Source organism: Bombyx mandarina, chromosome 25, assembly GCF_030267445.1.
Source record: "Bombyx mandarina strain Sakado chromosome 25, ASM3026744v2".
Taxonomy (NCBI): domain Eukaryota; kingdom Metazoa; phylum Arthropoda; class Insecta; order Lepidoptera; family Bombycidae; genus Bombyx; species Bombyx mandarina.
The window spans coordinates 17,729-30,303 of record NC_143231.1 but is presented as its reverse complement, the minus strand read 5'-3'; the positions used below and the strand labels follow the sequence as shown (position 1 = coordinate 30,303).

General features: G+C 49.7%; 1 protein-coding gene across 2 annotated transcripts; it reads left to right on the top strand.

Moving 5' to 3' along the window:
• The first annotated feature begins 617 nt into the window (after positions 1–617).
• On the top strand, positions 618–11,409 carry Ser (protein serrate). 2 transcript variants are annotated; one of them, XM_089738729.1, is made up of 15 exons: positions 621–907; positions 5,948–6,244; positions 6,342–6,396; positions 6,484–6,735; positions 6,831–6,891; positions 6,978–7,111; positions 7,190–7,540; positions 7,633–7,991; positions 8,159–8,188; positions 8,397–8,529; positions 8,993–9,088; positions 9,258–9,782; positions 9,864–10,108; positions 10,215–10,556; positions 10,634–11,409. In XM_089738729.1, exons 1-15 carry the CDS (start codon positions 842–844, stop codon positions 11,186–11,188), a joined length of 3,501 nt encoding a protein of 1,166 aa, XP_089594855.1. In that variant the 5' UTR covers positions 621–841; the 3' UTR covers positions 11,189–11,409. The 2 variants fall into 2 exon arrangements, with proteins under 2 accessions (XP_028033281.2, XP_089594855.1); XM_028177480.2 differs by lacking the exon at positions 8,159–8,188 and having other exon boundaries at positions 618–907.
• Positions 11,410–12,575: the final 1,166 nt, after the last annotated feature.

Here is a 12,575-nt window from a genome sequence, read left to right as displayed (position 1 = left end):
TCGTTTTGTGGTGATCAGCCGCCGTCCGATGAGTCCAACTAAAGGGCTGGACATTATTGAACCCACGTCCTTAATACCTATTAAAGTAACAGGACACGGCACGTCCATCATTTACTACAGTTCTAATAATGTTGTTAATCTAGGGATCATTATTTATTTAAGTCAAAATGTTGTGAAACTTACAGATCGAGGATCTTACGACTGTGTTGTTCGAATGACCTTCTAGCGAACATTAACTCTACTGTACCGTACTGTCACCGGAGTAGAGATCCAATAGAGGATTACATGTAGTCGTGAACAGAGATAGCCAGGTAAAGCCCTGGTATGTCAGCATCAGGTCGGAGTCGTGGACCCTTGCAAAACTCATGCACGCTCACGATGCTCACACGCTGATACTTGACTTACAACGCGCTAGTGTGCTTACCTGCTCGCGACTCAGATATGAGACTTAAATGAATGCCTCATTTAATTTACAAATTCTATGTTTAATAAGAGGAAAACGACAAGTGGATGTGTAATCAGACTATCGTGAAGGGTTGTTGTCCGCGGCGCGGCGGGTGCAGGGCGAGTGTGCAACGCACTCGAGTCGCTCTAGCTGCACATACGTAGAGCAACAAGCGCAGAGATCGGATCGGATTCGCGACGGGCCGCGCGGTGGTGGAAGAGGCATCGGTACGGAGCCGGCGGGGCGCGGCAGTCTCACGCGAGAGTCGGCGGCGGACGCACGTGCAGCGCCGAGTGTCCAGTGCGAGCGTGCCAGTGTGTGTGTGCAGACGGACCTGGTGTGTGTGTGTGCGCGACATGCGGGCGGCGCGGAGGGAGCGGGCGGGGCGCTGACTCGATGCGGGCGCGGTGTGTGCGGCGCGCGCCGCTGCTGCTCCTCCTCGCCCTCGCCTGCACGCTGCGTGTACGTCTCTACTGCTCTCTCTCTCTGTCGGTGCAACCGATCCACTATCTGGTCTATCCCACTGCGTGATTACTTTCTTTCTTAATCTTATTACAATGTATGACTTATTATTTAACTTATACTTTTCATGTTTGAGTTTAAGGCGCGTACGATAGTTACTTGATAAGTTAATAAGAACTGCTTCCCTGATTTTACTAGTTTAACAGTTAAGAGCGTCGAAACTGAAAGCTTACTGTTTTACGAGTTTTACGATGAAATTCTCACTAATGATAGAGCTAGGTACATTAGTTTTGTTACGTGTTAAACTATAACTAATCTAACGTCAATTACGAAATCTGACGAAGCGGACGGCGTGTAGAATCACAGCGAGCGGTTATCGGAATTTCATAAATATTAATTGAACGAGAGAGCTTTATTCCGTGAGGTAGTGTGTATGCTACGTGCTCTACATGTAGAGTAGAGCACATTCTGTAGTCCTAGTAAAGTAAATGTTGTTGCATATCCCGTGAATAAATTCAATATAACATTTATAATGATACTAATAATTAAAGTAACAAAATAACACAAATTTTGAATGAAACACACGAGTGAATGATACTACCCATTAGAAGTTCGTTAAAAGCTGAGCTCAACGGAATCTCTCAAAGAGGACCCTGCAAACTATACGAGTTTCTAAACTGGTTGTCTTATATCTTAGTGAATCAAAATTAATTCAAGCTTCACAAAAACTCTCATATTGAGGATTACCTTATAGGAATTAATCCTTAATTCCGCTTTAAAAGTATTTGTTGCAGTCATCTTGTGAACTGCCCCTTTGTTCGGTAGTGATGTGTCCCAAGATGTCTTCACAAGTGCCACATTCAGACGATGCACATACAAACAATCCGAAATTCAACTGAACTTATCGAACCAACAATTTTACTTTTTATAAAAAAATTACTCTATGTCCACACATTCGTGTACGGATACGTTAAATGCAATATGTTCTTATTGTTGTGGTGTGGCGACTTGTCGTCCTCAGAGGTTTAGATCAGTGAACAGTAACTGTCCGTCTTCATGGAGCTCCTGCGCCCGACGCACAGCACACTCGGTGGTTTGACCGGACGTTATCTGGCTGCTTCAGATGTATCGGGAACTGTATTATCTGAACGTCTCCCGAGCACGGCGCGGCAGTGACGCTAGTGAGATCACTTTGAGTTGCTTGCATTGCTCTACCAAATATATTTGCAAAAAAATGCTAGTTCTAGTTTCAAACTTTAATGAAAGGTTTTAATATAACTTTATTTCAGTATATTCAGATAAAAAATCACTAAGCTTAAGTAGATAGTTATTCGATTTAGATATTCTACATTTATAGATCCGTAGGCGTATTATTTACACATTTTTTTCTTTCCTTCATAAACATTATTAAAATATCACAAGCGAATCAAATCCTACTATACTATATAATTATACTATAGACTAAGCACGCGGAATAGTTGCGATGGTGGGAACCGCTGGTGGAATCGTCTCTAGGTGTAGTAGAGACACATTAATATTCCGCGGACTGTGCGTCGGTCGGCGCATGACTCATCACATTCCTACAACTCTACACTTTACTTGTTTCACGAGAATATACTGTTTCTCTTTTTTAATTACATTGACGGGCAGACGGTCTCGCGGCCCTTCTGTCCTTAATCGGTAAGTGGATACAGGGGCCCGTGGACAGCACACCTGCTTGCCGAATCCAAATACAAACATAGTCGCATCGTTCAATACGAATAGTACATCGGGCTTCTTACTATGTACTTGAAAACTAATATTTATACTAGTCAAGACTCGACAGACAAAATTGCTCTTTTCCCACAAGGTCTGTAACGAACTATTGAAGACCAAAAACAGCTAAGTCGGTCCACCTGATGTTAAGTGACTATCGGAGCTCATAGAGATCGACAATGTAAATGTCGCTACCCCTTTCAGGGAAGTTTCCCAAGTGCCGCGTCTACACTACATCGTACAGCAGCTGCCCCTACCTTGAGGTGCACTGGGCAGGGCGGGGTCCCGCATTTCCAACGAGCGCGGTGGTGATCAGTACAGCTTCACGACTGCCGCTGGGGCGGAGGCTCCCAGACGTGTTGTATTCAATGCTGAACAGAATATTGAACTCGCTTCTAAATACTAGCGCGACCCCCCCCGTAACTGTTCGACCTATTTTGTAAACAAACTTTAAGGTTCGATTCACTTGAAAACTTCAAAAATTGCGTGTGGAATTAAGGACTGATAATGATTTAGTAAACTTTTTACTGTGACGTAATAATAAAAATATATTATTTTTGTAGTTTATCTTGTTGACCGTATATCTTTTTTGTAGTTTTAAACTATATTTACTCAATATTTACTATTGAACAACATTTTAACGATATGAAATAGCTTAAAGCTTTACAAAATTTTTTGAATTAGTAAGATATAATGGGGGCCTCCGTCTACAACGGTGGATGGGTGTCAGCCAATATGGAATTATTTATCTCACTGCTCCAGTGATAGTAAATGGTATATTGAGACTTGGAAGATTGTTTGGAGCTTCAACGCAGCCGTGGAGCTTAATCAATTAAAAAACCTTTGTATAAAAGACTTGAACGCGCGTCACAAGTTGTGTCGTTTCCGTCGTATTATTTCTCGTGTTCGCATTCATTCATGATTTTATATTATCCGAGGTCGGCGACCCGTGCGTGATTTCCATATTATCCGTTTACTATCATCGCGTCATCATATATTGCATTCTACTACCATTGCTTTATGACTATAAATCAAAAATATAAATCAAGTAAGGAATTTAAAATAACAAAACCAGTGTGTGTTTCTATGATGTACAGTCCTAGTCGAAGGTCAAAGCTCACAGGCGGCGAGCAGCGCGGGGACCTGCAGTGCGCGCCGCGTGCTGTGCGATCGGACCGCTGCTACAGCCCCCCAACGAAACACGTACTTAGTGCGTGTTCACGAATGATATTCACAATGCACGCATCGCTACTTGTCACACAAATGAAATTCGCAATATTTATGAACCTGCGTAGTGATGTTCAGGCTTATTGTGAACTTCTACGGATTGGTACCTATGGTCATTCTACCTATTACCGCCACAAATATGTAATATTTCCCGGTTCAAAGACTGTTATTACAAAACACAACAGAGACTCATGTCCCGGCAGCGACCCTCGCGTTGGGATGTCTCTAGGTTGGGGATTGGTCAAACTCGTTCATCGGCAAATGAAAAAAAAGAGTCTGTTATTATTCGTCCTGTTGTCCTGTAGTCCGTGCCAGTGACAGTCGACCCGCCATGAGATCCTGCTCTATCTCCGCTGCTGCGACGTAGTCTCTCTCCGTAGATACACACAACTGAACTTAACTCCTGACATCTTGGTTCTGACATATGAACAGAGCATCTACAACGTCAAGTTTGTAAGTGACATTGCTCATTCATATTCATATTCTACATTATTTTCTTTGCTGCGACAAGTTCTCAGTCATTCCATAGACAGGCGTGTGCACATGTATGTATACGCTCAAACAGTACATAGCTTGATGTTTAGTCACGTCATAGCGACCGATGCATGGCCCCCGCTGGTACATAGATGAAGCTTAAAACGAATTAAGTACTAGTCATCACACACGTACTGCGTCCACTGACATTTCGTGAGCTTAAAGTGTGCTTAGTGCTTAGTGAACTGCACAGTGCACAGTGCGCTATGCACTGTGCAGGGAGAGACACCTGACCGATGTGCAGTGAGCCTCGGTCAGATGTTATCGGTTAACGATTACCTTATCTTTGATATTTTATAAAGTCGAACATAAAATCCTCTGGACTCGCACTTTCGGTCCTCGACAGAACCCACCGCACGAGCTTATACGAAGTCAACTCAAGTTTATTTCATGCTTTTTCCCCGTCACATCCGTTTATAGGGTTATCCTAAAACTTTAACCTGTCTAGAGAGGCTCTAATCTATATTTTTTTATGTTTTATTTCTTAAATGTGTGGAAGAGCTCACAGCCCACCTGGTGTTAAGTAGTTACGTAGTTGTGTAAGTGTTAAGTAGTTTAGTAAGTAGACATCTACAACGTAAATATGCCGCCACTCATCTTGAGATATGAGTTCTAAGGTCTCACTATAGTTACAACGGCTGCTCCACCCTTTAAACCGAAACGCATTACTGCTTCACGGCAGAAAATAGGCAGAGTGGTGGTACCTACCCGTGCGGACTCACGAGACGTCCTACCACCAGTAATTACGCCAATTATAATTTTGCGGGTTTGATTGTTATTACACGATTTTATTCCTTCACCGTGGAAGTCATTCGTGAACATTTGTTGAGTACGTATTTCATTAGAAAAATTGGTACCCGCCTGCGGGATTCGAACACCGGTGCATCGCTTTAAACGAATGCTTCGGACGTCTTATCCGTTAGGCCACGACGACTCAATCGTATCATACTATCACGTATATGTATCATACTCATACGTATCTATTTAATGTTGACCACGCCATCACACAACATTTCGAGTATTATAATATTTTAAAACAGGTGATGAGCTTGAAGTTGTTCAAGATTAGTATATATGTGCATGTAATATTATTGGATCGTATCGGCTGTCTTCAAGCCGAGTATCGCGCCGACATCTACTGCACGAGCCGACAGCGGCACCGCGCGGTCGCAGCGAGGGGACGACCAGGCGTGTCGACGAGTGGGAGGAGACTCGCCCTCCCACTCCGCCCTACAGCGGCGCGGTGTCTTTGTTTAGCTCACTGCGGCCACGCCCTCTCGAGCTCTCTGCTAACTGCTCACCACGAGGTGCTCCGTATTATACACAAACGTCAAACGCGACAATATAGCTTTGTTAGGTCGCACAGCTTGTCATGTCGACACCTCCCTGCATGTTTCTGCCGCTCGTTGCAAATAGTATATTCATTGTTTGGTTGCGACTAATTGAGACTTTAGGTGTTCACTCTGCGACGGGCGCAAGACGGCAGCAAGTCCTGGTGATGATACTGTACGTTTGTGTGCGCAGTGCGCGGCGGGGGCGGGCGTGTTCGAGCTTCAAATACTGGAATTTAGCAACTATCGGCTGGAGGTGGGGGCGGGCGGATGTTGCGGGGGTGGCGGTCCGAGGGGCGCGGGAGCGGCGGCCTGCTCGCATCCTTGCCGCACCAGGTTTACGCTCTGCCTCAAGGAGTACCAGTCGGCGGCCGCGCCCGGCGGGAGCTGCTCCTTCGGGCGCGCCGCCTCCCCCGTTCTCGGCACTGACTCCTTCACTCTGGCTGAGCCTCTCTACACCCTCGCACTGCCCTTCAGCTTCCGATGGACGGTCAGTTTCTTTCATCACACTCTGCCCTCACACTCGCAGTATTACATTGACCTGACATGCAGAGCGACACTCACCGAACAATGTTTCTTGCTTTCAGCGTTCGTTCACGTTGATCCTGCAGGCGTATGACGACTACGAATACTCCGAGCCCGGTGAGTGGCAGCCGGGGTCGGCCGACGGGGGCGGGCCAGAGTGTTGGCTGTCGGGCTGTTGTGATGGGTCCGGATGGTGTGTTGCAGAAGCGGGGCTCATCGAGGAGGCGTGGTGGTCCGGGATCGTGGAGCCGAGCGCGGAGTGGCACGCGCTGCGCCACGCGGGCGCCGCGGCTGCCGTCGCGTACCGCGTGCGGGTGCTCTGTCAGCCCAACTACTACAATACAACTTGCACCACATTTTGCCGGCCCAGGGACGACAAGTTCGGCCACTACTCGTGCACGCCCGACGGCGACAAGCACTGCCTGCCGGGCTGGCAGGGGGACAACTGCGAGAAACGTATGTAACACATCTATTTACGGACGCATTCTTCATTGATCACATTACTCGTAATGTTCCGATTTCTAATATTCAACTTTTTTATTTTATTTCAGCTGTTTGTAAGGAAGGCTGTCACCCGACTCACGGACGTTGCGATCGGCCCGGGGACTGCGAGTAAGTGCGCAAGATTCACTCCCTCCTCCTTCATGCACAATTTAAGGCTTGATAAATTCTTGAAGCTGCCATTTATGTCTGTCTAGTTGTCGACCGGGATGGAGAGGTGAACTGTGTTCTCAGTGTCAGCCGTATCCGGGGTGTAAGCACGGCTACTGCAACGGTTCCTCCTGGGACTGCACCTGCGACACGAACTGGGGCGGGATACTTTGTGACCAAGGTGAGTCGGTGGGCGCGCTCTGCGGATATGACGTTCTCGGCGACTGAGAACAGGAGTCTCAGGAAAGATCGTTTCTAGATTTAAACTACTGCGGCACCCACGAGCCATGTCAGCACGGAGGCACCTGTGAGAACACCGCGCCGGATCAGTACTTCTGTCGGTGCGCCGAGGGCTTCTCCGGGGTGGACTGCGAGCGCGTCGACAACCCGTGCGCGCCGCAGCCCTGCGCTCATGGCACGTGCTCCCTCGCCGGCACGACGCGAGGCTTCACGTGCACGTGCGACCGCGGCTGGGGCGGCCTGCTCTGCGACACCGACCTCGACGACTGCGCCAGCGGCCCCTGCCTGCACGGCGCGTCCTGCAGGGACCACCTGGACGGCTTCACCTGCGAATGCGCAGACGGCTGGACCGGGCCAGCCTGCGCCGAAGGTGCGTTGTCCGTCGTCCGCAATGACCGTACCCGTTTCGACCTCCGACCTAGTTGGGAGTGTAACGTGACAGTGTGTGTAACGTGTTCGCAGACGTCGACGAGTGCTCGGGTCGAAGCATGACGGAGGGCGCGCTGGGTCCGTGCGTGAACGCGGCGGCCTGCAACAACACGGCGGGCGGGTACTCGTGCGCCTGCCTGGCGGGCTGGACCGGCCGGGACTGCGAGACCAACGTGGACGACTGCACGGGACAATGCCTGCACGGCGCCACCTGCATCGACCTGGTGGACGACTTCCACTGCGCCTGCGCGGCGGGCTACGCGGGCCGCACGTGCTCGCTGGACGTGGACGACTGCGCCCCCCGCCCTTGCACCAACGGCGGCGAGTGCGTCGACCTGCTCAACGCCTACCGCTGCATCTGCCCCGTCGGCTTCTCCGGCACCAACTGCGAGGTGAGCCCTTCTCCGCCATTCCACTTTCGATCCTCTATCTCGTATCTCATTCTTATTAACTAAATAAACTTTAGATCTATTTCTTTTATTTCAATTTATCAGCCTCCATGAAGGTGCAGCGACTGCTTCGGCACTAACACAAACTAACCCGAACTCTGCTTTTCTAGCTGTCATGTTGTTCAGGACGATATTGTCCGGTAAGTTATTTTAACTGTACGCGCATACACTATTGGAAATTTCAGTAAGTTTCTATTATATATATCTGCTTTTATCTATTTTGTTTGTAGTTAATGAATAGTGATTAGTGTGTCGTAGTACAGTACAGTGAGGTGGGTGATGCATGCGCATGCGCTGTATGCGCCCCCGCAGTAGTCAGTAAGCTGTGCCGTGCGGTGTGTTGAGCAGGACGACCGCGACCACTGCGCCGGGTCTCCGTGCGGCAACGGCGCCGCCTGCTACACCGCGCAGAGCGACTACTACTGCCACTGCGCGCCCGGCTGGACCGGCAAGAACTGCACGCAGCGAGCTGCCAGGGACCGTTCGTATATTGTACTCTCTCTCTCTCTCTCTCCCTCTCTCTCCCTCCCTCTCTCTCCGCATCTCTAACAGGACAGGAGTAGACGCCCCACGTTTGACGCTTGACGTGACCCCTCTGAGGCAATCACTTTTAATAATTATACTTTCTTTAACATCTGTAAACACATCAGTATGACATTTCTCAATGTTGGACTTGACAAAGGACGAGTAATTTAAAAACTAATAAGGAGATATGAATAATAATAATATGTATGCTAATTAAATTTAGGTAAAAGTATAATAGTTACAAAAAAAACCTTTCATCAAAGCCTTTGCTCGCTCAGGAAATGTTTTTGGGATTAATGAATAGAACTGGTAATGATCTATTTTTGAGCACACGGCGAACGCGTGCCGAGATCGATTAATATAAATACCTGACGCGAGAGGCAGCAGTCCCCCTGACCGCGCGTTGCGTGTGCTTGCAGAGGTGAGCCGCTGCAGCCCCAGCCCCTGCCGCAACAACGCCTCCTGCGTGGAGTCCGCTGCCGACGTCACCTGCGTGTGTCGCGACGGCTACACAGGTCTCTGTCCGCTCCACTTCACTACACAACTACCCTCACACGCTTCACACGCTTTACATGCTTGTACGCGCTCCCCCGATCGCTCTCTGATCACACTAATAGATTCACACACACATAAGAACATGTTTCCAACAAAAATGCAACCTGGAACCAACTACTGTATTTACAGGTAAAACCTGCTCAGTACTTGTAGAAGAGAGCGAGCGCTGTGCCGAAGGAACGTGCGCGAACGGAGGCACTTGTGTGCGCGAGGAGGGGTCCTGGCGCTGTCTGTGCGCTGCGGGTTGGGGGGGCGGCGCCTGTGACTCCCTGCTGCCGCTCGCGCCCGCAGCTCCTCCGCCGTGCCCGTGCCAGGCGGGGGGGACGTGTCTGCCGTCCGCACTGCCTCCCGGCTGGGCTTGCGGGTGCAGAGAAGGTCGTACCGGAGCCTTGTGCGAACTGTCCCTGGATCTCTGTGGCTCTTCGCCTTGTCGTAACGGCGGTCGGTGCGTCGGTGGCTCGGGGTGGTGGATGTGCGAATGTGCGGCGGGCTGGACCGGAGAGACTTGTGCAGTGCGAGTGTCCGCCCCGCCCCTCCTGTGCTCCCCGCCCTGTCCCGCCCCCGCTGCCTGCGTCGCCGACCCCGCACGTCCCTCTTCCACCCGGTGTCTCTGTCCGGCGCCGCCGCAGCGTGCTGCTAGACGCTGCCTCGAGAGTGAGTAAACCACCGCTCCTATTGTCCTTCTGTTCGTTGGGCGTGGATATGAAATTGTAAACGAAGCATGTTGGTTTCCAGCTGTTGCCGGCTTGGAAGCAGAGGGCGATGACGTAGACGTTCTACAAAACGACAACCATGGAGTGTACAACCGACCAGACCCGAACGTGGGCGACGGACCGGGAGCGTGCGGCGTCGCTAACGGCACCTGGTGGTGGGGATGTAACGCGTGTTGGTGTAGTGGGGGGGTGCCAACCTGCACTCGACTGTGGTGTGGCCTGCCGGACTGCCTAGCTCCTAACGCACAACCCTGCCGAACCGATGAAGTATGTTCTGAAGTATAAGTATTTATTAAATATACTCGTACTTAGAGGTATTTATTATATTTGTATATAATAATATATAAATGATCACTGTTTGTATGATTACCAGGTGTGTGTACCGGCGGCACCAGCACTGTGCTTGCGTGCTCCATGTGCCGCACTGGGGGAGTGCCGGCGGGTGTCTGGACGACGCGTGGAGCCCCCCGCCCTCCCGGCACCCCCCGCGTGCTGGCCGGGAGCCCGCTCCCCCGCTCCCCCCGCCCTCTGTGCTCGTGCTCAGCTGCAGCTCGCGAGGGAGCGGCTGGGACCGGGCGCGCACGTGGAGCGTGCCTGTGGAGCTCTGCGACGAGCGTTGGCTGCCGCTCTTGCCGTTCAAGACCCTCCGCCCCCACCACTGGCGTTACTTTGTGATCTCGCACCGGATGATGATGACGCCCTCGATCTCGCTTTGGTAAAACCTCCTTACTTCCAGGTCGCGTATTGTATATTTTTCGAATCATCATGTTTTAACTGTGATTTACTGTGCAGTGGATCGGAGACGAAGTGGGTTCAGACGGAGCCTCCGGTGCAGCGGCGCTTGGAACTGCAGTGCGGGCTCTCGGAGAGCTTGTGTCGCGTCGGCGGCTGGCCCGTCACGCCCTGCTCGGGGCAGTGCTGCGACTCCGCATGCCGCCAATAGCGCCGCCGGCCTCAGAGCCATCGACAGCGCCGGCGACCACTATCGCGGTCGGTCTACCGGTGGTGCTGCTAGTAGTGGCCGCGGCCATTGGCGCCTTCCTGTTCGTGCGGAGGAGACGTGTGGCGGCAGCGGAACGGTCACGGCGCTGCGACGAAGAGAAGTCTAACAACCTTCAAAACGAGGAGAACTTGCGGCGGTACGCAAACCCCCTGCGCGAGGAGCGTGGCGGGACCCGCGGCGAGGACCTGCCTCGGGCCCATTCGCTGTACAAGGCGCAGAACGCGGACGCGCGGAACGACACGCCGCCGCGGGACAAGGAGCTCACCCTCCGCGCCCTGCCGCCCCCCGAGCCGCCGCCCCCCGCGCGCCACCCGCCGCCCGAGCGACTCACTGTACTCGTGTGATATTAGTCTAGAAGCGCCCTCTCTCAGTCTTGAGCCCCCCTATTTATTGTTGTCTACGTCCTGTCATTGTAAATATTATGTATTTTTATTGTAAATAATGTTGTTGGTGCGTTTTGTATGTTTACATGTGAACAAAGAATGTGAATAATTATTGTAAAGGTTGTAAAAATGAATTTTAAAAGTGATCGTTTTAATAAAAATAAAGTAAAAATTGTGCTTGAGACCTGGTTTTTTTTTTATACTTGCACAATATAAAATTAAGATGGGCGTGGCTGGAAAATAATCGACTCGTCCTTATATAGAAGCTCTGGCGTATTAAACTACAAAATTCTTACGTATATCATAACACTCGCATAAGAAAGCATCACATTTGGATTCCAATGTTTCTTCTAATTAATTTAAATTGTTATATGTTTTTAAGCTATCGCATAGGTTTTATCGCGGGCTTTGCGCGGCGACCGAATCAAGAAATTCCGTAACGTAAATAAAACCTAGCACCTCCCACTCCGCCTACCATGTAGCTCACGTTCAACACATTCACACGTGGCGCTTGTGTAGTGTTTGTGAATAAGCGCGCGACGTGACGTCGCACTGCATGCGCATCATGAAAAATCTGCCCATCTTTATCTCGCCCGCGGTCTAGCTTATCAGTGTGAAAGGGACAGTTAATGTTTATAAATAGAACGTGGTCTTGTTTTATTATTGTTTTAATATTAAATTATTATTGTCTAATTATTATTGCATAAGTTGAAAAAAATATATATGTCGCATCCGGGTCAATAGTTCGGAATATCAACGATACACAAACGTCAAAGTGACAGAATGGCCGTGTCGTGGTTGACGACTTTTAGTAATATTAAGACGGTGGTTTTGATTATTATTTTAAATGATGAAATGTTGTTTTGATAAATATCACAAAATGAAGGGTAGACTCCGTAACGCCACAGTTATAAAATGGCGGTACGTGGACAGAGTCGTGGCATTCCGTGTCAGACAGTCATTCAGTCCGTATCAGACGGTCCGTCCGTCTCAGTCAGTCAGTCAGTCAGTCGGTCTGTCGGTATGTGCAACGAAACTGTCGGTTTATCCTGTCATTGTGAAAGTTGTGTGTGTTGAGTTTCAATAATTATTATTGAAAAGTTTTATTGACTAAACTGAGTTCAATCGAATACGAGTGATGACGAAACTACCGCTTAGCCATCCATGCCGCTGCCGCCGACATCAGAAGTGAGATCAGGACTCTACTCTCACTGGCGTGACGTGTTTGAACATGTTCGAAGTACAGCAAAAAAAAACATGATGCAGATCAGAATACTAGTAGTGGTACGCCACAAGAGCGTGAATGCAGCATACGTAAGTCGTGTAATAACGTCTCTATTACCTCGAT

Bases quoted from the DNA above. Each gene is read 5' to 3' on its own strand.
- Ser (XM_089738729.1), top strand. From the start codon at position 842: ATGCGGGCGCGGTGTGTGCGGCGCGCGCCGCTGCTGCTCCTCCTCGCC. The intron at 6,397-6,483 runs GTGAGTGGCAGC...GGTGTGTTGCAG, and splicing joins CTACGAATACTCCGAGCCCG to AAGCGGGGCTCATCGAGGAG. The intron at 6,892-6,977 runs GTAAGTGCGCAA...ATGTCTGTCTAG, and splicing joins GATCGGCCCGGGGACTGCGA to TTGTCGACCGGGATGGAGAG.